Source organism: Sturnus vulgaris, chromosome 1 (assembly GCF_052056855.1).
Source record: "Sturnus vulgaris isolate bStuVul1 chromosome 1, bStuVul1.hap1, whole genome shotgun sequence".
In the NCBI taxonomy this organism is placed as follows: Eukaryota; Metazoa; Chordata; class Aves; order Passeriformes; family Sturnidae; genus Sturnus; species Sturnus vulgaris.
The window spans coordinates 20,346,294-20,374,288 of NC_142243.1; the positions used below are offsets into that span (position 1 = coordinate 20,346,294).

Consider the following 27,995-nt stretch of genomic DNA (forward strand, 5'->3'; position numbering starts at 1 on the left):
CAAGCGCCGCTCCCGGGCAGCGCAGGCCGGGGCGGGCGGGGGGAACGAAAGAGCGGCGGAACGGGCGGGCGGCGCTCGGGGAGGCGCCGGGCGGGCCGGCGGGCGCGGCGGGCCGAGCATGGCGGCGCTGCGGGTGCTGGAGCTCTACAGCGGCATCGGCGGCATGCACCAGGCCCTCAGAGGTACCGGCGCGTCCCGCGGGGCTCCGTGCTGCCTGTCCCGCTCCGGACACCCCGCCCTCGGGGGCTCCATCTCCTCTAAGGGACCCCCGTCCTTGGTGGGGGGGGCAATGCAGGGCGCCCCTCCTCTCCATGGGGAGGGAGAAGCCGGCATGTCTTCTCCCATAGCCCCTTCCCCATTCCGGCGTGTGGCGCCAGGTACCCAGGAGCACTTAGGGACGGAAATTAGGGATCCCTGCTCCTTTGGGCCTGGCAGCTGCTTCTGGAAAGGGCCGTGATGTTGTGTTTGTTATTAGGTGCTCTGTGTAATGCAGACGCACCCCGGCTGGAGGTGGGATGGGGATCACTGAGATGCCCAGGATGAGCCACATGAGCCAGCGTTTCCCACTGGCATGCACATGCACTTGGTTTTTATAGGCCATGGTTAGGTGAACAGCTGAGCCATGTTCCAATATGAGCAAGCCTGACCATCTGAGGCTGGTGTAGCTTTTTATAAACATGAAACATTGAATATGGAATTTGAGCTGGTATAGAGAGTTCACACCAGCCCATGTTCCCAGGTGAGCTTTTGATCTGGTACAAGGAACTCTGGAGCTCGATTTGCTGAATTGTTGAAGCATGGCCTGGGTGACCTTCAGCTGGTCCTGTAGACTCTCTGTGAATTGGCTTCCCCAAATCAAAATTTGAGTTAGGGCTATTGATTTCCTGTGTAAAGTACCCTGGATCTCATTACTCTGAAATACAGGTTTCAACACACATTAGATTAATTTATGAGAATCACTGTAGTAATTTTAACTGTAACTACAGTCCTTCAAATGCTTCAGTCCTCAGGAGCATTAGCAGGGAGCATTGTCATAAAATCATCAGGTAGAAACTTGCATTATCTTGCTGTTTTTCCAGGGAGCTATGGAATATTAAGAGTATGCTTACATAGTGAAATCCATTTAGCATCATTCATTTACTTAAAACACAATTGTCAGAGTGGCATTTTTCCTACTATCCTATTTTTGCTGAATATGTGTGAATATCTGCTTTATTTATAAATATAAATAGAAGTAATACATTTTATTAGATTTATTATATATAAAAATACACAACAAAATAGATTCCTGCATTGTTCCTAACCACCTGTTTTGAGGATGTATTTTCCTTATTTCCAGAGACATTCTTAGAATATTAAGAGGAAAGTATAGCTTTGTCTGTAACTGCAGATTTTGGAGTTTCTGTCGAATGAAAAGAGTGTGTTATACCTTGTGTATAGTGTACATGCTAATGGTAACATGCTGCTTTTCTAGTAACCAGTTTTCTGAAGTGATGTCAAGCTGTCCATTTTTGATGTATTGTAGACAATTGCCATATTTCTGTAGAAAGTGGACTGGTTCCTGAAAGTTGGCCTACACCATGGTTCCTTCACTCTTTACTGAATTATCTAGTTGTATTCTTGCCATAATAATATGTCTTGAGGCAGTTCAGTAGTGTGCTGCAATTTTTAAGCACACTTAAGCAGTGTTGTCTCAGGAAAAGTCCAAACTGTACACTTGTAGATGAAAATCTTGTTTAGAGTTGTTAAAAGTACTAGGCAATTTGATTAAAAGGTGTCCTATGAAATTTGCACTAAATTAAGTATTTAGTAGCGGGTTATTATATAAAACTGTTTTTGATGAATTGGATTTCATTTGGGAGCAGAGCTATACTTGGGCATTTGATAATTTCTGCTGGTTTTTAACGTCTTTAGACATCTGGATTCAGTTTTCTTACATAGTTTATGAAGAAACAAAGTAAAGTTAAGGGGCATTGAAGTGTTCGCTTCTATGTGCAAATAAAACAGAAAAGAAGTGAATGTTCCTCTGTAAATACTTTAATAATGTGTTTCTTACATGTTTTTGGCCTGTATGTGTACATGAAACCACGCTGTTTGAAAAGTTCTCTGATCCTATCCTCCATTTAGCAAGTGGCAGATTGTTCAGCATCTTCCTTTAAAATCATGTATGGAAATATTAGAAGGGTTGTGGGGATTTTTCCATATAAATATGAAGTTTGAAAGAAATGCCTCCATTGTGCCAGTGCTTCCATAAGCCAGATACACAATAGATGAAGATTATGTATAATAATATATTATCTTGGTGTGGTTTCTAGTGAATCTAAAAGCCAAGAAAAATGTAGAAAATGGAGGGACCGTGTTGTATTTCAGTGGCAGCATCCCAGGAAAGCCTTGTTCTGCAGAAGGGATTCTGCAGTTCTGGCAGGCTGGTTCCTGGCCATGCAATGGGGTTACTTATGGTTAGGTCAGCTGGTCCAACTTTCTACTTTTCTATGAGATTGCCAGTGTTTCAATTGGCAGATACGTATTTCTCAGGAAATCTTGATGCCCTTCTTGGCTATGATCTTTCAAAAACTTAGTTATAGGATAGCTTGTAGGAAAACAATGTTTGTTGTTTTGGCAGCTGTCATTAGTGTCATTGGCACCAAACAGTATGCAATTGGTTTTGAGACTGTCCTTACCTACAGAAAAAATAATTGAATTTTCACATATTGATGGAAGTTTATAATCTCTTATAAGTGTTTCTCTGTAAAGAGTACATAGAAGTTGTAAATACGTAGTTTCATAGTTGAATCACATTCTTTGACAATGAAGAGAAGGTTATTTTTGAATTTAGGTTTCAGTCTAAATCTGCAAAAGAAAAATATTGGGGATTGTCTACCTCTGTGTTGGTACTTTAGCTATAGATAATTCAGTACATACAGAATTTCTGGTTTTAGATTTTGAATGCTTCATAATAATAATTTAACACCAAAGACCTGCAAAAAGATACACCTTAGAAAGTTGATCTTAGTTAAGGTCAGAAATCAGTGAGGCTGTTCATATTCATACTCTTGAAAGACTGATGCAGCTAAGGGATGAAAGTGCATTTCTTTCTTCTTCCCACCCTGTACCCTAGGCCTTTTGGGATTTATAAAGATTGATGTTTAAGTCATATATGTCTAAATCTATGATAATTTTTATGTGTGTGTGTGAGTGAATTTGTTCTTTATAAAGAGTTTCTGCAGTGAAAAATAGTGGTTTATTTTTGGAAAACCTATGGCTACAATTTCCTTAGCAACTTTCCATTAAACAAACAGCCCGCTCTTCCTCCTTCCCAACCAAAACAAACCTAAACTGGCTTATTAATTTAGGCAGTTTTCCCATGAAAAGTGGGTTCTATGTCTCTGCCACAAGCGTTTGTAATCTGCCAAGTCCTTGAAAAAAAGGTCTTCTTGCATAAAACACTAAAGGACATATTTTTAAAAATACCATAATTTTGCAGTGATGAAGGTGGTGATATTTTTCCTCTGCAATTGTAATATTTCAATTTTACAGAGTAACAGCTTTTATCTCTTGTGCTCTGTTATGCATGTTTGTTCATTTTATTTGATTGTCTCTGTGAACTGCACAGCATAATAAACTGGTATGTGTATTTACACTGAGCAAAGCTATCCCACCAGAAGAAGCAAAGGAGACAAAACTGACGAGCAGCTTTAAGATTCAGCACAATGCAAAACAAAAATATTGCTGGTTTGAGCAAGTTTTTACACATAAACTCAATTTAATGCTTCTCCAAAATACCGCTCTTTGTAGCACGGGATGGTACCAATTGATAATGTAAGTTGATAAAGTTTATATGGCTTAACATGATCAAATCCTGTACAAATAGAGCAGTGAAAGAAGTTGCTAAGTGTCCTGCAGGAAGCAAGTATCGAGTTTACTGATAGTCGTGTTGACTGTAGCCATGGACAGTTCAGCCTAATCATTTCAGCCAAGAGCTGACAACTCAGAAATTAAATCTTTGCTCTCTGTTTTAAAAAGAAACAGGACTGACAAAACTCGTGACTAATCTTCCCCTTTCCATCTGTTTCCATATACCTGTTAGAATAGATAATTGTTCTGGCTCCTATTTTCCAATATACTGACATCCACCAAACTGCCCTTGTTATAACACAGTGTGTTTCGTGTGTTCTGTTGACATTGATGACTCTGTTGCAAAAGTACAGTAGTGAATATAAACAGATCTATGTTAATTTTAAGGTCTGCAGAAACACATGACAAAGGAATCAATTCTGAAGATGAAAAGGATAGATATCATAATGTCAGAAATTTTATTTCTAGCATTTAGAGGTGACATTCTTTGAGTTTACTTTTTCAAATCAGAAGCAAATGCACCCATCCTGTCTTTCTTTGTTTCGAATGCATCACCTTCTAATCCTTACAGCAGTGTCCCTTTCCCTCAAGAATGACAACTCGGTAGCTGAAAGGGCTTGTAAGTATTGTGTATTCAATAAAGTAGAGAACTGGGACCCAAAGTGTGATTGCTATCTCTTTAGGCAGTTTAAGTAACAGTCAAAGAGTTTCTGCTCTCTGGGTCCAAGAGGTTTTGAGCTTTAAGTGTGAAATCTGTACTTTACTAATAGGATGATGCAAATTTGATTTCACCAGGAGAGAATATTACAATCTAGTCTGCCTAAAAATAAATCATAACACCTCCCTCAGTAACTTCCCCATCATGTCTGTGACTTCCATTTGAATTATGTAAACTTGCTCAGAAATGGAAAATCTCAGTTCAAAAACTGGTGTTGAGAATCTTGAAAATAATGTATTCCAGCAGCATCTTAGTTTCACTTAGGAAATGTGTATTATTTTTTCTTTAGTGTGAATAAAATTATACTGTTTCCTGCATTGTCATAATTCTCTTAAATATCTGTGTTTTGGAAATGGGATGAGGGTGATAAAAAAGTCTCCAGAGCTGTCTGTTTCTGTATTGAAGTTCTGCTATGTATTTTGGGGAGTTGATTTAACATCCCACCAAGTCAGCGATTCCTGAACTGCTTTTATGCCTTTTGTCAGTGGGGATAGTCAATCCCAGTTTTGATTCTGTTTTTCTTAGATTCTGCTTTCAGGTTTTTTTTACGATGCATTCCTTAAAGTAATTTTCAAGTAGTAAATGTAATTGCTATAGAAAAGCAGAATATCACATTTTGACATGAAGTGATTTAACTTTCAGGAGAAGTTTTACAAATGTTGCGTTTTCACATTGTTTGAAATTCACACAAGCTTTTCTTTGTTAGATTGGATGTGTGAGAGCTGCTTGTCTGCTCGAGCTCCTTCATGCGTTTCCAGGGCATTTCCACACAAATACGCTTAATCAGCTTTTAGAGGGAGTCTGTTCTGTAACAGGAATTCCCAAGTGAGCTGCAGCTTTTAAAGGAAAAGGAGGAGAAGCTTTGAAAAAGTTATCAGGTCTTTGAATTAGGAAGAGAGGATCTCAGGTGGAATACTTCAGGAAAAGTTCCTGTCCTTTTTCCATGCTGGTATACATTTCTGGTTTAGACTGAACATTGTATTCCAAGGAGATTCAATAGGTTATTATTAGCTGTGTGCTCTCTTCCAGTATCTCCAGGCTTTTTGGCCTGTAAAGTGCTTAGTAGTTTTTTCTTCTTGTATGTACACAGGGAGATATTGTATGGATGGCAGTAAAAAAACCGAGTGTCTGAATCATGAGTTATGAGAGAACACAGTTTGCCTTCCCAATTGCCCTTTTTAAATTATGTTAATTTAGATAATAATTTAAGGGTCTTGATTTTTTAAATTTTATTTTTCTTTGGAGTACCTGCAAAGCACAGTAAGGGTTAGCTTGTTAGGATAATGTGTTTTAGGAACTGAATAAGTGAGAAGAGTGGTCTCTTCTACAGTATTGGAAGTTTGTTCCTGTTACTTAGATGCTGCAGCTTTGTTCTAGTAAGATGACAGGTTGGCTCTTGAATACATTTGTAAATTGAGGCATTCTTCCAGCTTCTTTTCACGCTAGATGTCAGTGTTAACATACCTGTTCTGTAATCTCAGGTGTAGTCATTCTATTGTCCTTGTGGATACACCTGTATTTAGTTCTTAGTTATAACTTGTGGTCAAAACGTTAAGACAGTCATGGCAAATAATGGTTTGTATGTTGACCCTTAATGGTCTGTGAGTATTTATCTTGTGACAATCCTTATCCTTTTGCTCTCGACTGCACCAAGCAAACCTGGAGGAGCCAGCTTGGTCCTTGTTAAAATGTCTGCTACAATCTTTCAATACTCAGATTTCTCTTTCATCTTAGTTTTGACTAAGATAGCCTTGAAAATCTGAAAGATAGTAGATGGATGGTAACTGCATTATTCAAAATTAAATCCACTGGGATCATCCCAGTTGGGCTTTCATCCTCTCACTGTAAATAATTAGCTGACTAGCAGTAAATTTATATGGTGTCTCCTAAGGTCATTTGTTAATGTGTTACTTGAGCATATTGTGAGATTATTCAAAGGCATGTGGCTATTTGCCTTGTTTCTTTTGATTTACAAAAGTTTTTTAAAGTCACCTGTGTTTCACCTGAGGCTTTGTAATGCTGACCATAATGTAAATAACCTGGTGGTTGATACTGATCTTTGGTATCAGGAGGTAGGGTTACTTCTCTGCCTGCAGCTGTGACAGTAACCACAGCCCATCTTCTTGGATAAAAAGCCTCAGTGAAGGTACTGTGTTTAGTAATAACAAATAGTGTGATATAATGAGTAATGGAGTAAACACTGCTTTTTTTATCTCTTTAGCTTCTGTAGAACCTAATACTCTCTTACTTTATAAATTAAGAGTTTATTTGCATTCTTTTTGGTGTATTTTTGTTTCAGGGTTTTAGCTGTGAGTTTATTTGTTATGCTGTCCTCTCTTCAATAACATCTCTATCCAAGAGAGCAGAAGCTCCCAAGTTTGGTATTTTGGGACCTTTAACTCAAAGGAGACAGCAGTTGAGGCCTAAAGCTTTACTGAAATGTAAGCACAAATGTTTTTTCAGGCAACTTAAAAGTTTTATTGGAAGAGTAGACATATGTCAAACATATTGGTGCTATTTTTTAATAATGAGAAGTAGTATATAACATATATATGTATAACATATATATATATAACATATTTATTTCTTTAAGTTGTCAGAGGATAAGGCAGTGGGACTTGTCAGGCTGACTTGAGATTCCTGTAGCCAAGGAACTTGCTGGCCACAGAGACCTGCACAGAGGTGGAAATGTTGTAGAGGTGCACCCAGTTTGGAATTTTTTTATCTACTAGTTAGGTGCACAGTAAGCTTCCATTTTTGGATATATAAGGGAGGGAAATTTTGCCCATATGTTTAGAAAAACAGTATGTTTTTTATACAGAGTTTCAAAGACAACACAGTAGAATTTGATTGTGTGATTTGGCATTTGTTTTTGAGTGATGCTGTAACACAACTGAGCAAATACCTTTTTCTAGGAGTAGTAAAGAGAAGTTAGAGTTTTAATTTTTTTTTTTTTACTTTTAGAAAGCTGTACATATGCCGAAGTTGTTGCTGCTGTTGATGTGAACACTCTTGCCAATGATGTTTACAAGTACAACTTTCCCAGCACGCCACTGTGGGCAAAGACTATTGAGGTGAGTAATTAATGTGCTTTTACAGTCTGGCATTTGTAAGATGTTAGCTGTTTTCACTGTCTTTATTAGTAACAAGAGAAACAAAAAGATTGATGTCACTATGAATAAAGCAGTTTTACAATAACTTCGATTGCTTGTGCTGTAGTTGCTTGTTGAGGAAGGATGTTCATACTGCAGGCTTTTCCTTTAAGTCTTGCCTGCAGCATCAAGAAAGGTTATATAAATGTCAAGAGGAATGCTTGCCACCAGTAAAGGAATGTCAAAAATCATATTTTTAGGTTAAAAAAATATTTTCACGTACTTTGAAAAAATGTAATTAAATTACTTGGAGGCATGCCTTTGTTTTGTAGTTATAGTTGGGCTCTGAGAAACAACAAAATATTGGATTGAGCACTCTTGAATCTTTTTTAATGGGCTCAATAGATAAAATGTTTTAGGAATTCTATCACTCGCCAAATTATTTGAAAAACAACTAAGTGAAATTGGATTCTATTTTAATAAATGAGAGGCAAGCTAGACATGGAGTTTTGCTTGGATTAAGTTAGAAATTGCTGTATACTTCTTATTCTTCTTTTAGGGTTTTACAACATGACAATAAAAGATACTGTGTCTGTTTTAAGACACCAGCTTAAGTAAGAATTAAATAGGTGGCTAAAGGTTAAATGCTTATTCAGCACTCAATAATAATTGGCCAAATGATAGTTTATAGTTTTATAATGGAAATAGAAGAAGAATCCTTACCTGTGTCATTTTATAGTAGACAATAACAGATTATTAGAGTCAGTAACACCTTCTTCAAATATAGTGGGAAAAATGGCAGCTTTTGTCTAGTTTTCTCAAGGTAGTTATATTATATTTGCTGTATAGATATTCCTCAGAATATGTAAGGAGTGATTTCTTCGTCCAAGTTACGGTAACTTGATCATTGTCCTTCTTCCCTCCTGACCCCTTAATGTGTTGACTTTCTAGTGTTGATGAAAACTTAGTTTAAGGAATTCCTACCCGTGTAATTAAGAATTTACACTTGAGCTACTTTTCTTCTCACATGTTTTTACACATATTTTACTCTGTGAACACTGTTTTTGCTGTAAAAGGACTTTATGATAGTAATGATGCTTTATTTTCGGGAGAAATAGCAGTATCTACTGAAAGAACCACTTACACACCTCAAAGAATGAGGAGATACAAACCTCAAGATTATGTATAAATACTAACCTTGTAAATGTTTTGTTTTATGTTCAGAGCAGTGAATGCATATTTACATCTTGTGTTTTGCCAAGGTAGAAAAGATTTTGAAATTACTAGGTCAAATGAGAGATTGGAGAGTTTTTTGCTCAATGAAGCATACAATGGAAGTAAGAGGGGTTAGTTTCATCTGAAAGATGACTTGAGAATTTCACAGAGTTCACAACACTCAACATCCTATTTTCTTCTGTTTTCAGGGCATAACACTGAAAGAATTTGACAGATTATCTTTTGATATGATTTTGATGAGTCCTCCCTGTCAGCCATTTACAAGGTAGGCACAGCACACATGGGGAAAATAGTGCAGTTATTGCACTACATACAGTGAAAGGAGAGATGTCTATCAAGAGTGACACTATGTGAGGGTGATCTGTGTATCTTTCTCTTCCTAAGCAAATGTGTTGTAGCTGTGCTCACCATGATGTTTACCGAAGCAAAAGAAATGCAGCAATTTGCATCGTAATTGTTGGTCACATTTCTTGCATACGTGTAGATTAATTCAGTTTAAGTTAAGCAAACTTCTTATACCACCTATTTTGTGAACTGTATCATTCCTCTAATATTGAAATGTAGTGTTTAGGAGTGCTGCTTTTCCTTTTGGATATCAATCTAATATTTTCCTGGGATAACTCCAGCAGGAGAATTGGAATTTCTCAGTTCTGCCTGAGACTTAAGAGTGTAGTCTGGTTTTATTTGTACTTTGAAAATTGCACATGCACACAGATAGTTTATTCTGAAGAATATTTCTATTTTAGCCAAGACTAGAAGGATAATGGCTTTGGAATGGTTTTGTAGATGATAAAGAGAAATATCTTGCTGATTAAGGACTGGGTTTAGTGAGGTACTTTTGTCAGATTAATTTGTAATTCATATCATTTGACAGCAGTGACCAATGGGGTAAGATTCTAGTAACTGCACTCATGCAAAGTAGTAGCTTCATTAAGCCTGTTGATGGTGATAATACTGATGGTGTAAGAAAGTATATCTCATTGAATGTTCTAAGATTGAAAAGAAATCCCAGTAAAGTGGTGCTGATCTATAAAAATGAATTAGTGCAAACCTATGATGTATATAGGAAGCATTTAAGATTTTTTTTCTTTATTATATGATGAAAAGAAAAATCTCTGTGTGACTGATTAATTTAGTTACATGCTAAAGCTCTTCTACAAAGCTTTTATTCTTTTTTTTTAAATGAGCTAATAGAAGTATAAGCAAGAGAAACACAGGCCTGGAATCATTATCATTTTTGTAACCTACATAATCTGTCCAGTTTAGTGTTACAAAATTGGTTCCAAAGTTATTCATGTGGGGCTCAATCCTGCTAAATGGTGAACAATGAGGCTTTAATTCATAGAAATAATTTAATATATTCAGTGCAAAATAGCAGGGTATTCCCAGAAACCCAGTGGGGGTTTTTTGTTCATTCAGAGCCAAGTATGTTCAAAGGCTTTGCTGGACAAGACCAGAATGCTAAAGGAATTGCAGACTAGGGAGTGGATTTCATTACTGAATGCTTCAATTTTAACCTTGCTGTGAGCTGATGGATTCCAGGAGCAGACTTTCATTCCTTAGAGCATCTCTCAGAACACTGTCTCTGTGAGCAGGTCCTCCTGTCTGTACGTGATGCTTTTGCAGAATCTCCTTTTGAAACTCAAAGCAAAGTGTCAGCATTCTTTAGAAAAATGTAACTTAATTGCCAGTCTGCTCTGAGTAATACACCAGTGTTTCTTTATTCTTTCTTAGAATTGGCCTGCAAGGTGATGTGTCTGATCCTCGGACAAAGAGCTTTCTCTATATCCTTGATATTCTCCCAAGGTATAAATTAATTTCTTCCTCCATTCTAAAGCCTCTTTTGTAACTGGGCTTTGTTGTAACTAGGTCTTCTGTATTTCAGTGAGACAAGACATCTGTAATGTTTTAGAGGGGTACTACTAGTGTTGTATTCCATGTTTGTTTTCACATGATCATAAGTAACTTACAAATACTTGTATTTTACTAATGCTGCAATCACCTCGTTGCTGTATATGCTCTGATTGTCTGGTTTCCTTTTCATTGCATGTCTGTTTAAACTGTGCCTAGATAATAAATGAAAAGAGAGTTCTTTTCAGCTCAACATCAAATTTGCATTGATTTTATGTAGAAGCAGGAGTAGATAATAGTTTATCTATTGGTCTCACGGAAACATGGTAATTTTTTAAAATATTGGGTTAAAAAAGCTTAGATTCAACATATAGTGATCTTTTGAAGAGGTACTATTTGAAAGTTGATTTGAATATATTATTGACTGTACAATGCAATGCACGTTGCAGCCCCTTCCATTCTTTCTTAAAGTCTCTGTTCTTTTTGGTGCTGCTTCTAGATATCTTGGGGGAGATTGTGTATTTTTCGTTTGTAGTACTGTCTTGTGTTTGGAGTAGTAATACTAAAGAATTTGAATAGTAGTGCATTGTCCGAATAGTAGCCTTGTCTTTATATTCATCTGTCAATTTTTGCCTGGTCAGATCCCAGTTCTAAATAAAACAGCCATAATTATTTGTATTGATGGCAGACACAAAATTAGGGAGAGAAAGTGAAGATATCCTTAAAGGCATCCTGACCTGGGGATTCTTTTCCGTTAAACTGAGGCATTCTTAAGAGGCTGTCTGCTTTTGGACATTATAGTGCATTAGTATGGAAATATTGCTTCCCAATTGCTGTGGGCTTAGCTGGATAAATGACAGAAGCTTTTCCTTCTCAAAACCAAAGCCTTAGACACTCCAGGACCTGTATTTTTATCATGACGATGCAAAGGACCTGGGCTTGGCTGTCTCAGTTTTATCTCAACACCCCAGGAGACGCTGCTAATGTCCCTTATCTCCTTGGGGAGGGTTCTTGAAGTAGCACCTACTCTAAGTAGTCACTAGTAGGTTCAACATGATGGCTTCTCTAAAGTTTCTCAATTCCAGTGGATTTGTGTTTTACTAAGATAGTGCTTATGTGTTTTTTGAATGCAATACATTGTGAGACATTGAGTATGGAATACTTCAGCCCCAAAAAAGGAAATTCTTAATATGGAATTATCCCTTTACATTTTAAATTGCTGTGGCTTGCATGCAGTTTATGAAAAGTATAAAATAACTTCTCATCCCTTGGATGTACTTACCTTTTGTTCAGCCTTTTATAATGAAATATTGCTGAAATGAGGCTCAGAGGTAGCCTGGGAAGACAAATATTAGAGATAATGGAAAGGACAATTTCAAGATCTGGAAAGACCCGGGAAATCCTTGGAGCACCCAGCCAGCCAAGTCCAAGCCAAATGGTCCAGATACCATCTGTTTATCGTGTCCAGGCCATAACCTGGTGAAATCCAATGCTAAAACGTCAAAGTGCTGCTTTTACAGAAACACTTTTAATGTTAATACCTGCCAAGTACTTAACACTTCCACTTTGTACAGTGATTACTTGCCTTGTGATCTGTCGATCCCTTGCAAGTGCTTGCATTTCAGGCTGTGCTGTGGATTCATTCCTGAAAAAGAAGTTTCATAGTAGTCAGTGATGAGGATTGTGGGTAGACACACCAGCAGATATATTCTCCATTCCTCTGCAAGGAATTTGGTTGCTGCTGCTTTTTTCAATTTAGTATTATTTTTTCAGTAGTTTTTTTAAATTTGGCATAGTTTCTTGTGAGATGCATTGGTTCTTTTAATTATTTTTTAATTCATGTGATGTCTTTAATTGGTGGTAATTAAAAGTGTGCTGAAACTAATTCTGCTGTGATTTGTTCCAGTAGAAGTCTGAAGTCGCTAACTTCAATAAGCATGAAGCTGCTGTATGGGGCATTAATATCCTACTTCTGTATGTTGTTCTGAGATCTCAGTGTGTGACAGACATTCTGTGTCTACAGTGGCATTATTACAGTGCTACAGAATGTTCCCAGAGACTTGAATCTGAATCATCTGTGCTTCTAAATTGTTGGAACAGGTCCTGGCACAGTTTGGGCATGTTCATTTCTCCAGATTTAATATGCTGTTTTTGGAATGTGCCTATTTCCAGACCTTTGCACTGATCTTGCTGAAGCTGAGACACCTCCTTCCCTTCCCCCCCAAAAAATAAAAAAGTCAAGTTTAGATAATTTAGAGTATCTGCAGTTGGAACTCCAAATATGTTGTGTCTCTTAAATCAGTTAAATGAATACCAGTTCTGATGTGTTATCAGAAAAGTTTATGTGACATTTTGACATTGATTTCAGGTACAAGCACTTGAAAATAACACTTTTATGGCTAAGTAGCAATTGATGTTCCCCCAACAATTGTATTTCCTATTATACACTGAATCTGTTGAATAATATTATTGTGCTTTAGGAAATGAACAGTGATAAACATTTTCAAAAGTACATGCATGGAGTACTGTTCATCCAAACATAGATGCGGTTTTTGGTTTTTACCAGCAGTCCACATTTTTAATTCAGTTGGTTTTTTAAGGATGCTAAATTTTAACAGCTAGCATGATGTGGAAATACTTTGATCTTTCTGCTAGCTGAACAGATTTGTAGATGAATATAATGTACTTTACATCTTGTAACTCTGATTTGCCTTTTTTTTTCCTTGTAGGCTTCAGAAGCTTCCAAAATACCTACTTTTAGAAAACGTTAAAGGATTTGAATCCTCTTCTGCAAGGTAAACTCTAATTAATACATGCAGGTTTTAGTTTGCAAAAAGGATATATTCTTTAGAAGGAGAAGGGATTTATTCTTTAGAAGGGATTTTTGTTTCCTAGAATTGGAGTTGACAAAATAGCTTGAGATGGGACAGGAATTAAAATTCTAGGTTGTGAAAAGAACTTACTAGATAACTGGTTATGTCTCTAAGTGTGTAAAATACAACAGTATTTTATTTTTAATTTTATTTGATGTTCATGTTTCCTTTAGGAAAGGTCAGAATTAGTTTTCAAAGAAAAGTAACAATAGGTGTAACACTCAGAGGTTTCAGGGGCTTATTGAGGACAGGATCCTATGATATCTTGTGTTACGGTCACAGAACAGTCTAGGGGCTTTCTTGAGTACCTTTGTTGATAGTAGATTATCCCTGCTTCAGGGCTGTCATCAAATGGTCCAGAGATGCAGTAAGAAAGATGCATTTAGTCTTGGTCTGAGTGTGGAAGAGGAAAGGTGTCACTACAGTTACCTAATGACAGCAGGAGCACTCTCCTCTCTTGTGACCAAAAGAGAGCAAGTTGCAATCTTCCTTCTCAGTTCTTGCTGGAATAGAGTGGGGTCTCTCTGTGCACTCTTTAAAGCCCCAACAGCACCCTTGCATATCATGCTGTTAATGAATATGGCAGCTGGGAGACATGCTCAGCTCTCTCACTGGTTCAGTGTTCATGGTCCTCTCTTGTAGACCCTGGCATTCCCTAGGCAGTGCCTAGCTGGCCAGTGCCTGGGACAAGCTGTACTTCAGAAAACACCCCAGTTAGGACACTTGTTTTCTCTTACAGCACCTGGGATGCAATACAATACCAGGTACACGTCACAGCTCCTGCCTTTTCTACAGTTCCAGTCTAGTGCAGTCTGCATGGAATACAGAAGAAAAGTATTTATAAGATTATTTCCTTTACAGTCTTCTTTTCATTGTTTATAAAGCACAGTCCCACCTCACTTTTATAATCAAAGCCACTGATTTTTTTCATCCCTCGATTTAGACTTTTTGTTACGCTTAGCTGGTGCTGTGTATGTGAGCAGAAGGAAGTAGTGAGCTATTTGTAGTAGTTTTAATCTCCTGGTTTATGATTCCAAATAAAAAGAATGTCTTGCCCTCTGATTTCTTTCCTCGTTGACACACTACAATTACTCTTCTAGAGATGGGATGTTTTTGAAGAGGCATTTGCACTGTAATAAGAGTGAGGTGCCTTTGAATGTATAATAGTCTCTAACACTGAACTTTGTATGTTGTCTCTCAAATTCAGTAATGGATGACATATCAATAACTTGCTGTCCAATTATTTCAATGAATGCTTTGGTAAATATGATGTTGAATTTAATCTGTTTTTATTTAGGATTATAAAAGGGACTAAAGACTATGTGAAGGGAGTAACTGCTTTTTGATTCCTTTCAGAAGTGAACTTTTGAAAACACTAGCAACATGTGGATTTAAATATCAGGAATTTCTCTTGTCTCCAACCTGTGTGAGTACTAAAATTGCTCTAATATTATTTAACTGTTCAAAGTGTACTGAGTCCAAGAACACTTGAAAATTCTCTTGTGTATTAGAAAAGAGAATCATGCCCAAAGCTGAAGATACACTTGAATGAGAAAATCAGCTGACATGATTTCTGATTTCTCATACTGGCATAATTGTATTGCTGTTTGGGTTCAGATCCTAGTCCCATATTGCTTTGCTGCCATTTGATATTTTTGAGAAGGCATAAATTTGCACTGTAACCAGGAAGGTGTTTTCCCTGCAGGAGCCTCATTGCTTCAGAAGTGCTGTGCCTCTGGATTTCCCAGCACAGAAAATATGACTGTTTCTTGTGGGAGGAGGAGCTTTGTTTCCATGTTACCCTGGCAACTGAAAAAGTTTGAGAGAGATTTCAGATTGTGCAAGACTAACTGAAATCAGTGAAGTACCAGAAATATTTGAGAGAAGCTAATAGAGTGTAGCTTGGAAACCAATTTTGGTATATATATTTAATTGTTAGGTGTCTTATAATTCCTTGTTTAAAAAGGCAAAGAGAGACTTTTTTGTTTTTAACAGGAAACAGATAGTACATGTCCCAAGAAATCGTGAGGCATGGAAAGTTTCTTCTTGCATAACATAAAATTTTGTCTACATTCATATTAATTTACAGAGAAAGTAAAAACTATGCGATACAAAGAATAATTGCTCACTTGGTTCTTTTGAAGTATCTAGGTATGGAAGTTACAAGTGTGTAGGTAGTATCAACTAATACCTAGAGAATACCCTGGAAAAAAAGGAGGCTTCAGGGTGACCTAATTGCAGCCTTCCAGTACCTGATGGGAGACTACAAGAAAGACAGAGAGGGACTTTTTACAAGAGTCGATAGTGACAGGACAAGGGGGAATGGATTCAGACTTAAAGAGTAGTTTTAGATTAGAATCAGGAGGAAGCTCTTTGTGATGAGGGTGGTGAGGCCCTGGAACAGGTTGCTCAGAGAAGTTGCAGATGCCCCATCCCTGGAAGTGTTCAAGGCCATTTTGTGTGGGGCTCTGAGAATCTGGTCTAGTGGAAGGTGCCCTTGCCTACAGCAGGGGCCTTGGAACTAGATGACCTTCAAGGTCCCTTCCAACACAAACCATGTTATGAATCTCTGATTCTGTGAATACTGGTGTCTCTGAAGTCACAAAATGTATGACATAGTTTTGTTTCTGCACGTAATGGCAGATAACTTGTATGATGGTATAGACCACTTTTTCTCTATTATCACATGGACTAAAGGCTTCTGAATTTTGATTACAGCTGGGCATTCCCAATTCTAGGCTGCGGTATTTTCTAATTGCGAAGCTTCACCAAGAACCATTTTCCTTTCAAGCTCCTGGTCAAGTGAGTTTATTTCTGTTACTTGAATTTGCTTCATTTCATGAAGATTGAGCGTTAAATTTTCAGTTTAGTGATGTGTGTTGATGAAAAAAGAATTAATTATTCCAACTGAAAAGTTAAATTCTGTCTCCTTTTTTCAGCCTGGATATTGAGCTTTGTAGGACTGATGTGCATGTCTGTGCTTAGATGGCTTTAAAAAGTTGGGAGATGTGTTCTCTAGCCTGATAGTGGGCTAGAAAACAGGTCATACTGCTGAATTTTTTGCACACTTGGAAAGGTCTTTTGGCAAAGGCAATTATTTGAGGTTATTTTGACATCATTGCCAATAGGTCAACTAATCTCAGTGCTACTACTTTTGAAGTCTTCATGAAAATAACATTTAAGGTTTCTTCCCTTATTCTGAGCATCTCTGAAGGAATTCTTACTGACTGTATGGTTGATTGTCAAGTTGTTTTTTAAAAAAGTTATTTAATTTTATTTTTGTGACAATTTCCTCTTAGATATTGACAAGATTCCCAGATCAGTATCCAGAAGATTTACTCAAGGAAAAGGTTGCTGGCAAAGTGGGTGAAATCAGTTCTTCTTTGTCCTCTGAGGAGAAGAATCTCGGTCCAAACATTGGTCCAGATTGCAGCAGCAAGAAGAGTTTACCAAAAGGGGCCTTTTTATTTAAGCTTGAAACAGTAGAAGAAATGGAAAGGAAACACAATCAGGATAGTGATTCCTCTATTCAAATGCTAAAAGACTTCTTGGAAGAGGAAAATGAAGAAATGAGTCAGTATTTCTTACCACCAAAGTCCTTACTGCGCTATGCTTTCTTGTTAGACATTGTTAAACCCACCTGCCGGAGATCCACGTGCTTTACAAAAGGGTAAGTTGGGCAGGAAAATGTCTTGCTAAATCATGTCCTGAAATTTGAAGTGTATTTTCTTGCTTGTGTCCTGTAAAATCATAGAGAGGTGTTTCATCAAAAAATCCTAGGCCTTTGAAAGAAATCTCCTTCTAGAGTGTGCGTGCTGGTCCAGTGGAATGCCTGCATGAGAAACTGTCTGGCAGAACATCATGTGCCCACTCCAAAAAGGCATTCACAAAAGACAGTTGCCATTTGTTGTTGACCTTCACAGAAGCTTAATTACCCCTGCGGAAATATGGTTCCAGTAGAATGCTATAGTGCTGATTCATTAATGAATTTCTTTATATTGCTCAATGAAGTTAGAAAGTGTCATGCATGGCAGATCCATTCCTCATTAAATCTGTCTCCACTGTACAGTTTATTGATTTCTTGGATTTTTCAGCTACGTCGATCAAAATAGCTGTGGATTGTCATGAAACCAGTTAGGTTGCTGTGCTACAAATCATATTTGATGGAGCAGAACATCAGTGCTTTTCTGTCTAAGTAGTTTTCTGATTTTTACCTTGCAATTTTAAGTTTGACTTCCAGAAGTTGGTGAGTGTTCTGAAACTCTGTGAACAACTGGTGAGGAGCTTTTCCACTGAATGCATTTGTAATAAAACATTCCAATTGGAGCCTGCAAATTTGTGGGAATTTTTAATACTGATATGTTTTTCTAATTGGATTGGGTTTACGAATTTGCTGAGTGCTTCAAAAAAATGGCTTGGATGATGAGTTAAAGCTAATTGTAACTGGTTTTTAATTAGTAGAAATTATACTGCCAAACTGACAGAATTCCTGCAGGATTTTGTTATTTTTAACTTTTAGACAATAAGGAAGAAGAAAAAGAATTTCAAAAGTTTGAAATTTATGTAATGGGAAAGGCCTTCCCTCAGGTCTCATTGATATAGATGTATGCGCCTTTTCTGCCCTCACTCCTTTGAGGTGAGGGGAGTCAGGATCTTGTGAAATCCCTTTCGTAACTAGAATAGTCAAAAAAACCCTTAGCCAGAATGATGTCTGATGTGTCTTATGTTTGCCTTAAGTGTCATTGAAAGTAATTGGCCACCTGTGGTTTCACTAGGGTGTGTCGTGGTAGTTTGTAGTCATGTTTATCAAAATCGCGCTGAAGGAGGCTCCTGAGTAGTTGAATATCAAGTCTCTGTAAATAGTGGTGGGAAACCTGACACCAGAGGAACTTGACTCTTATCCTTCTGCTGATATGGAGGTAGTTGTGGTGGTAGTTTCTGTCTGATTTACCATCTTTGTTCTGTTTTTCAAGAGCCTTTGGGAAGGGTTTGGGTTGCCAACATGGTTCTCAATGCAATAATCTCATTTCCAGCTCTGCATTAAGAGAAGGTTTATAATTACATCTCATTAAAGTCTCTTTCTGAGGCCAGGAATAAGTCCCTGCTGTATCTGTTCCAGAAGTTCAGTTTTTGTCTCTCTGAGGCATGAGATCTAGGAAAAAGGTGCCTGAATGGGAAACAGCACTCCACATAGTACAGAGAATCCCTCTGCTACTGTGGATGTCTGGTATCTTTCTTGTAAGTCACACTGACCATTAGCTTTGAGAGTAGGAGAAAAATTTCCCTCTTTTCTCTTTGGTTTTCAGGTATTTCTAGCATGGTTCATGTGATGGAAATAATCTGAATATGCCTTCTCAAGTCTTTGCTAATTCAGGGACCTCAAACACTGATAGTTCATCAGTGATTTTTGCTATACCAGTATGTCTTTTGAAAGGCTTTGGTGAAGTACACAGCAAAATGTAATGGCCTATAATGCATGAGAGATCAAGCAGGTAATTCTATGTGCCCTTCTGACACTGAATTCCTGGGCACTTAGTGAATGATTGCTGACTTCTGTGAGACTACCAACACCATGGTTTCTCTTTGGAGTATGTGGTAGCTGAAGTTTTGAAAGGAAATCAACTCTTTTAAAGGACAGAGGAAATGAAAATTAGATGTAACTTCTCTAGATGTAGTACTTCTGGACATACTTTAAATTTTTTATATGCTATTGACAAGAGAAGTGATACCTTTCAAAATAGTGCAAGTATCAGAAAAGCTTTCTCGCTTTGTGGAAATTGACACAATATACCTAGAAAAAAATACATGTATGAAATGAAAAGATTTTTTTAAAGCTTACAGAAATAAAAGAGGGAGGGAATCTTGAATCAGATGAAAATTGAAGACTGTAATTTCTTAAGCCAACTTCTTTCGTTATAACTTGTAATGAAATGTCAGAAAATCAATACATAATTTTTTTACTGTGACAAAATTTAATTATGTTCTGGGTCTAAGGTAGGAATGTTCACTTTTCCATAGTCAGCAGCTTCAATAATAATTGGTAACAATCCAGCTAACGTGACATTAGCCATATGCCCACATTTGTATTAAAAAAGCAACACGTGCACACACACACGGCCATCAAAGCACATGGACACCAACTGGATTTTTTTGGGAGTTCTGTACTGTAGTGCTAGTTATTTAGACAGGAGTATTTATTTCTCCCAATAAAACTCTGCAATACCACTTTGAATTTAACCGTATTTATTTATTTTGGCTCAGTTATATTAAACTGAAATGTTACCAGATGCTATATTAGAGGAAGAGAATGAGGATTCCTCAGTGCTGTGTGTGTTATATTGTTAAACTTTGTGTTAGGGAATTTGCAGAATGCAACTAACCAATTAAAGAGTATGTATTTACAAAACAGTTAGATTCCATGTGTATTTAATCTGTAATAGTGTTTAGGTCTTCTGATCCTGAGGAAGAATTTGTTTTCAAATGAGTGCTGCTCTGGCTGTTATTGGCAGAACTAATTGTAGCTTTTTCAGCTGAGGATGAAATACTCAAGATTGAGCCGTGCTGGGTCATTGTGTCTGTGCTGAAGAGAGACTATTCTTTTATTCACTGTGGAATTAGAGAGGCTTGAAACATAACTTGTGCCATGCTTCAGGAATGGGTCCCAAGTGGAACAAAAGACCTTTATAATTGTCTCTACAGTTGTACAGATAAAACTAGAGAAGAGTGTCTGTTAACGATTGTTGCAGACTACATCCCTCTAACGCAGGGGATCTTCTGAAGTTCTTCCACAGGGCAAAGCCATCTGTTGTCTTGACTCACTCTTTCTGTTCAGAATATTCAAACTAGTTAGACCAACAGAGCATGTTTCTGAAAGCCCATAATTATATTTAAATGGTAGCCTTGATGAGACTACAGAGTAAACATGTTGTTAAGCAATCAACCACAAAGCATGCAGAACAGCTATCATAGGTTTCAGAATGGAAGTTTACTTGCTGTTTACTTGGATTTAATTTTTTTCTTCTTTCTTTTTTCTACTGCTCTGCATAGATGTCTGGCCATTGCCATTACTTCAGTGGAAAATCTACAAGCAACCAGAAGTTAAACCTGGCTGAACCACTTTGTTCCTAATGCTTTGACATCAAAGCTAGAGGTTCACACTAGTGATCCCCCTTTTAATAAGGGGAGCTAATTTGAACCCCTGGGACCATTTGACCTTTAACACATTTTGCCATAATGTAAAATTGTTTTAGGCAGTGTAGCTGTTTTTGGTTTTGGTGATCCTTGGCTTTGTGGAGTTGCGATGTTTAAGACACTAGTGTGGATAAACCCTTGAGCACTGAGGGCAGACTCATCCCCAGAGAGCACGTTCAGAGGGTACTGCATTCCAAGGGTTAGCAGAGTTTGTAACAAGGCCTTCTGCTTTATCTATCCAGGAGGCTGTTTGTTCGTCAAGGCAAAGGAACCTAAGTAACCTCCCTGCACCTTTGCCGTTGTCAATGCTATGAAATCCAGTGAAAATATTAATTTAAGATTGTTATTGTTGTTGTTAAGGTATGGACACTATGTAGAAGGGACCGGCTCAGTTCTGCAGACAGCAGTAGATGTACAGGTAAGTGTGTAGTGTAACATATTAGAATCACTTGTTTTAAAACGTGAGACTTATTTCAGAGCTTGGGGGTTTTTCTGTCTTCTCCTTTGTTGTTCTGAATATTATAATAAAAAAAACTTTTAAATATACATTTTATGGCAACTGAGTTTCCAGTTGGTTTACTTTGTGTTCCTAGACAGCAGTTTGTTTAGACCAAAATTATATCCGTGTCTCTCTGGGAGGAGAATATGAGGTGCTATTATTTTATTATCTGTCATGTTGTACAGAGGTTTCACAGGGGTTTGTGGAAACCTTAAAAATTACTAGTTCTATGGAGAACCTACAGTACAGTGTTATGAATTAAAGCATATAATTCAGTAAGTATTGTCAGATGTTTATCATGTTTGAATTTCGAAATTATTAATCTTCAAAGGGTATTTGGAAAAGTCCTACTGTTGATACTAAGTCCATGACCAAGTGGTATTTAGGAATTGGGGAAGGTAATAAAAGCAATGGTTAATCAGTAATCAAAGATACTTTTCACAGAGCCTGTGTTGTACACCAGCCCTTCCTCCTGCACTTCTGTGCTGTTCACTAATATTATAGGGCATTTCTAAGTACAAAAGGAATGCAGCTCTGGAATTCAGGATAATCTGAAAGCAAGTGTATTAAAACAGCTGTATCCACATAGCTTAATTTGTATGAATGGTCTGTTACTGAGTTCTACTGGATCACTGTCCTTTGTCATTAACAAATGTTTATTCTTTCATTGCCCCATTAAGTATTGGTATAGCTTGGAACTAGAGGAAGAAATTTTGAATGTCCTTATGCCGACATTGATTTCTTTCTTGCAAGTCCATGTGTTAGATGTTGGCTGCAGAAACAGAATGCAAACGACACTTTCAAGCAAAACATGCAATTGTCTTTGTCACTTTGATAATTAAGGAAATAGTCTATTAAGATGTGACTGTAAATTTTACATATTTGGCCTGCATCAGTCATATTTCTTGATTTCTATATTCTTCATAGCTTGAATCAGTGTTTAAACACATTGATGAATTACCAGAAGAAGAGAAGCTTATGAGACTATCAACACTAAAACTGAGGTACTTTACCCCAAGAGAAATAGCAAATCTTCATGGATTCCCTTCGGAATTTGGTATGTGCTACATTATTCTTCAGAAATGACAATGTATTTTTTTAAATTGGGACTAATCCAATCTTTTTATTTTGCATTTTTTTCAGACCTCTCGGTTTGATTGATTGGTTGATTTTTGTTGTTTGGCTAACTTTAAATTTCTCTAAATTTCCACTAGTTTTTTTCATGTTTTGTAGGAATCAGCTTCTGTGGTGTGGTTTTTCTCCATAAGCTGAGAAGAAAGTTTTGGCATGCAAAATGTTCTGTTAGTGAAGTGCAATGAAGGAATACCTTTGTTTAAAGTTGAAACTATTTACTCAGCAGCTGGTGTTACTCACAACTATGGTAAATCAACATATCTTTCCAGTTTAGGAAGTCGGTTTGTGGCTCTCAGAGTTTGAGCTGTTTGCTTTTTCCCTTCTACACATTTACAGCTGCTGACAGAGAATTTCAGATGATACAGATAGTTCTATGCTGAGGAGTAACCAATCTATTAAGCCATCACTATTTTCTAGAAAAGGCAGTCCTTGATCAGTAACTTCATTTTCTAAGAGGTTTTATTTTTTTTTTTTTTTTGGAACAAGGAGTCAAGGAGCAAGGTTCAGCACTGGATACACATCAAAAAGAATTAAACCTGAAGTAAATTGATCAGAATTCTCCTTGTAAAAAAGGGCAAGGAGGAAAGTGTAGCTGTTACTATTTGTTAAGAAACTGTTCTGCTCACATCACATCAGATCAATTTATTATCACTCAGCAGCAAAAGCATCCAAGGAATCGTGGAAGGGTTTGTATTTGAAGAGACCTTAAAGATCATCTATTTCCAACTGCCTTCCACCAAACCAGATTGCTCGAAGAATAAGAATAAGCATTGACCTTGAGTAATTTGCTATATTTTGCTTTGACTTCCTCAGTGACTTAGAGTTCTAAGAAATGTGACTTGTTTCTATGTATTTCTTTCTTTCACAGTTTTAATTTGTTTTTTTCATTTATTACTTGTTATGTTCAAAATTGCTACATTTGGAGCATTATCAAGGTTGCACAGTGAAATTAGAGTTGCCAGCACTAAGCTTGCATGTTCATGAGTATTTTCAAGTGTGCTGTGTTGTTACATACCAACATGCAATGTATGTTCATAGCCTCTTCTTTAATGAATCTGTTCTACTTGAAGACAGCCTTTTTAGCACTGTTCCATATTAATGTAGGCTAATGTCAAGATCCTTGAATTTAACAGAGCTAGATTGGGCTTTTATAGGCTTATGCTGCTCAAGGTCTCTTTTGAGTATTAATTTGCCCATTTTCTCTCTTTTTTTTATTAAAATACAGCTAGAGTTTTTCCACTGTTAAATCAGTCTCTGCAAACATTACTGAGAGGTACAATAGAGTTAATGTTGCTTGTAATTTACAAAGGGACAACTGAGACAGTGGAGAAGTTTATGTTTGGAAGACTCCATTACTTAGGGATGAGCAGGTTGTGAAATCAGATTTTAATAATTTCATAGAGCCTTCTGTTTCGCATTCATCTGCAGAGACACCTGTGAGCTTTGGTATTTTTGCAGACCAGACCAGAACTTTGAAGACAAGTCAGGCTTCTGAATTTGAGGATCATCCAGATCACTGCCATGTAGAATGTGTTCATTTAGCAGACCTGTCTTTTGTTGGCTGGGATTGCACCTCTAAGAGGAGAGTACCCTGTTGCCATAATTATGACAGTTAGTATTATAACTGTTTTACAATTCTTGCAGTTCCCTCCCCTCTCTGTACTGCTTTTCCAGCTTTGATGACACATAAAACAAGCCTCTCTCTCGTTCAGTGGTTTCCTCTCACATATCCTCCTGAGTCATAGACAGAACATGCATTTCCCCCTGCACTGAGTCACAAGTCTGACATTTCTCTGGGTTTAAAACTTTTCCCACTTTTTGCTTAAAAAAGGGTTACTCAACTCTAGGCTGATGGAAATCATGAGTGAATTTAGGTACTGCAATCTCAGTTTCTTTTGACAATTTGAAAGCTCTGGATTTTTTTTTTGGAAGTGGATTTATTTATGGCTGCAGCAAAGGGTGTTTCCCTGACAGCATTTCTCCCATGCTAAAATTCAAGTAATTACTGTGAAATATGGTATTTTCAGAGCAAAATGTGTTAGAAGTTCTCTGCTACTGTGTTCTGTAGTGACAGCAACATTTAGGCTAAAATTTTCAAAGCCAGGAAGCTTGGAATTGTACCCACTGCAAATATCTTATTGGTCCAAGAAACTGAAGAATGAGGAAACTGTAAGCTGAAAACTATGTGAACAGACTCTCAGGAGCTTTGTAACAGATGCTGTTACTAGTGCAGCTACAGTATCATCAGAAGAAATGTGGTTGTCTAAATGGTTCTGCATTTTAAGAAGTTGATGGCCTTTTCTAATATGTGAGGTCCAGAGTTAAAGTCATTGTTCATTCTTAACATGACTAGATTTATTTGTGCTTTTAACATCTAAATGTATAAATGGTAATTGCACTATAGTTCAGTGAAATACTGCAGTCATTTGTCTTAGTCACTCTGGTGGGTCCCACAGCAATATCATTAAAAGTGAACAGAGCATTCTTGCACCTGTGACCTGCTTTCATGAGAATGATATTGGGATGTGTTTTCCATTTTTCATATTAGCAATGTATGCAAGCTTTTAGGAAATAAAAGCCAGCATGGTGGGGAAATACGTGCTATTAAGAGCCCAGTGTCCTCAGGTACTGTAATGTATGTGTGTGACATAAATGCTACAGTGAGAGCTGTGCAGCAAGTGCCAGCATACTGGGAGTTGTTGAATCTGACCTGATTTAGGCCACACTGGAGCTAAGAAGATAGAAAGTACAAGACAATGTTAACAGTCAGAGGGAGGAGGCTTGGGATAAAGGAAATCATGAGTTCTGAAAATTAATTATTTGCTTTAGGTTGCCAAAAGGTAAAAGGAGAAATTCTGACATTTTCAAGATTCAGACAGGCTTCTTGGGCTGTAAGTGCGTGTGTGTGTGTGTAATACATTTAATTTACATAAATACAGATTTATTTTCATGTATGCTTTTAAAATGCCTTTATTCTGTACCTTATTCTTTGATGGAATGTGAAAACGCCATCTGAGGATGTGTGTGTGGGAGTGCAAGTGATAGTTCCAAAGACAGAAGAATGGTTGCCCAAATGTGAGTGCCAGGAAGCTGGGCAGAGTGGATGGAGTTGGCAGAAGATGTGTTTACCAAAGCAGTCCACATTCGAGGCATTAATAACTGGCAGAGAAGGATGGAGCAACTCCTCCCAGACACCACCTCCTCCTCAGAGCCTCCTTTGGCTCTATAACCATCATTCTCTCCTGAGCTCTCTCTGGAAGAGAATTTCTGAAGAGCTGTGAAAATCTCAGAGCATACATTTCACTACTTGTACTCACAGTGTTCTTGTGCATCTGAGCTAGTTGGGGTGGTGATGACCTTTGAGTCAAAGCTGGGTGTTTCCCCTTAGGGAATGATGAAATAATTGAATGTGGCCAAGTTTCAGCAGTTTACTATATGACCCTAACAGTTAAGTCCCCACTGCTCTTCATCTTTCAGTCAGGTTGAAGCAAATGTACTTTACCTCACAGTTGGAATAAGGTGAGAGTGCAAGCAAGGACAGAGCAGACCCTCTGGCTGCTCGATACTGCTTCACTCTCAGGAGCTTGGTCAGTACACAACACAGCCCTTTCACAATACCTGGGCTGGTGCTCCCTTCTTTCTGCCAGGCCACGCACTTACTGTGGGAAGGACATTTCTGATGCTGTCTGTATTTGAGTGTGTTTAATGGGGTTGGCATTGAATTAAATAAATTTTGTTTTACAGAACAATTTTTACAGAAAATTGTTTATCTGCTTGATCACTCTGTCTAAGCCTTGCTCACCGTTGAATCTGTACAGGTGATATATTGCACTGAGAGACTTGTGAATTGCCTGAGCTGTTTGGGGGGATGATGTGGGAAGTACAATATAAAGCTTATTGAGAAGAGCAGTTTAGTCCATCTGCAGCATTGTCGCATCTTCTTTCTGCTGTGGCCGTGTTCTTCTGTGGATCTTATCTAGAGTAGCAGTTCTGCAGGGGTTTAGTGCTGCTGCCCCTCCCTGAGACTGCTGGATGTTTTGAGCTCTCTGAAGGGAAGGTAGATCAGCAGTAGTTACACAATAGAAGAATGTTTTGAAGCTTCTTGTGAAACCTTAGAGATGGCAGTATTGGTAATAGAAGAACTGATACAAATCCAATGAATTGGTTGTGAATTGGTTTTGTAACCTCATGAGTTTTGGAGGGGGGGGGTGCTGGAGGGGGGGTGAATCCTGCTGCAATCTGTGATAACTGCACTAAGAAATGTTCACTTAAAAAAAAATTAGACTACAAAATAGAAACAAACCCAGACTGGTGATGTTGCACTATGTTTTTGTTTCAGGTTTTCCTGAAAAGGTAACAGTAAAGCAATGTTATCGTCTTCTGGGAAACAGTCTCAATGTGCACGTGGTGGCAAAATTGATCTCCATTCTCCTTGAATAATTTAGAACCTGAAACTGATGCATATGGACTGGTGACAGAAAATACTTCCATCTTTAGGAGAAAGCTGATGGAACCTAGACAAAAAACAGAGCTTACCAAGATATTTGTCCAGACATTTTTCTGAACAGTTTTGTTATTTTATTAATAACTTGCATTCGTGATGGATTTGTACTGTATAGGTGTTTTATTTAAATGGCAGTTTACAGGACTTACTTTCTTTATTTAAATGTTCTTTTTAGTTTGCAGAATGAAAAATAGCAGCATATACAAATACCTCAATGAGAAAGGACAGGACTATTTTATTTTATTTTTTTACCTTAAAACAATTTTCTCAGGACTGTGTGAAACTGTCAAAGCTGTTTTGATTAGGTGCAGAGACCAGGTTCTAAGTGTAAAATGTCTTCATCTTTAAATGTAAGTGATCCATTCTGAAAAGATTTACTGTATATCTGACCTGAAATTTTGATGTGATTTTTGTACTTAATGAAATTATTAAATTCAGTATTTTATATACAATTTTTAAGATGAAGTGTTGTCCTTTATGGTTCTCTCGTCTTCTTTAAATGCTTGTCGGATTCTGGAACCCAACTGTATTTGTCTGGAATGATTTGTTTAGGTGTAGCTGAATGAAAATATTTTAAGATTATCACAGGTTTGACAATAACTTTCCCATTTCTCTTCTCATTTTATTCAGAATATGATCATTGCTCCTTACCAAAGACCTATGTGTAAAAGACACTAGGAAATTTTTAAAACGTCACATTTAGGTTCCTGGGACATAATAACTGGAGAAAAACTATATGAGCTTGTTCTGAAAATTTCCTCACAGATCTTGGTAGTAGTACTGGGGTGGGGAGTGTATGTTGAGGTGAAACCACTGCGTGTGGCCATCCCGAGTGCCACCGCTGCACAGCGCCTCGTAGAGCTGGACTCAGTGGCTTTGTAATCAAGTCCTGTGGGTTCAGTACCTCTGAAATAATAGAGAAAATGATGGGAAAACTGAAAGCCCTCTAAAGAAGCACGTTATCTAGCTGTTATCTTTCCTTGGGATTTTCCCATTGGTATCTAGATTAAAAACAGCTTGAATGAGGAAGGGGCGAGATGAT

At 37.5% G+C, this 27,995-nt stretch overlaps 1 protein-coding gene across 3 annotated transcripts; it reads left to right on the top strand.

The window, feature by feature from the left end:
• Positions 1 to 30: 30 nt before the first annotated feature.
• TRDMT1 (tRNA aspartic acid methyltransferase 1) lies at positions 31 to 27,405 on the top strand. Of its 3 annotated transcripts, XM_088161112.1 has the most exons (12): positions 86 to 182; positions 6,873 to 7,014; positions 7,538 to 7,647; positions 9,090 to 9,166; positions 10,636 to 10,707; positions 13,482 to 13,547; positions 14,982 to 15,051; positions 16,344 to 16,427; positions 16,925 to 17,295; positions 21,177 to 21,234; positions 22,243 to 22,372; positions 26,789 to 27,405. In XM_088161112.1, the coding sequence occupies exons 4-12, from the start codon at positions 9,129 to 9,131 to the stop codon at positions 26,887 to 26,889; spliced, it is 990 nt and encodes a 329-aa protein (XP_088017238.1). In that variant the 5' UTR covers positions 86 to 182; positions 6,873 to 7,014; positions 7,538 to 7,647; positions 9,090 to 9,128; the 3' UTR covers positions 26,890 to 27,405. The 3 variants fall into 3 exon arrangements, with proteins under 3 accessions (XP_088017236.1, XP_014731126.2, XP_088017238.1); XM_088161110.1 differs by lacking the exon at positions 6,873 to 7,014 and having other exon boundaries at positions 31 to 182; positions 14,985 to 15,051; XM_014875640.2 differs by lacking the exon at positions 6,873 to 7,014 and having other exon boundaries at positions 32 to 182.
• Positions 27,406 to 27,995: the final 590 nt, after the last annotated feature.

Excerpts from the sequence above, each read along its gene's own strand:
- TRDMT1 (XM_014875640.2), top strand. The coding sequence starts at position 119 with ATGGCGGCGCTGCGGGTGCTGGAGCTCTACAGCGGCATCGGCGGCATG. Across the intron at positions 183-7,537 it reads CATGCACCAGGCCCTCAGAG|AAAGCTGTACATATGCCGAA; the intron begins GTACCGGCGCGT and ends TTTTACTTTTAG. Across the intron at positions 16,428-16,924 it reads CCTTTCAAGCTCCTGGTCAA|ATATTGACAAGATTCCCAGA; the intron begins GTGAGTTTATTT and ends ATTTCCTCTTAG.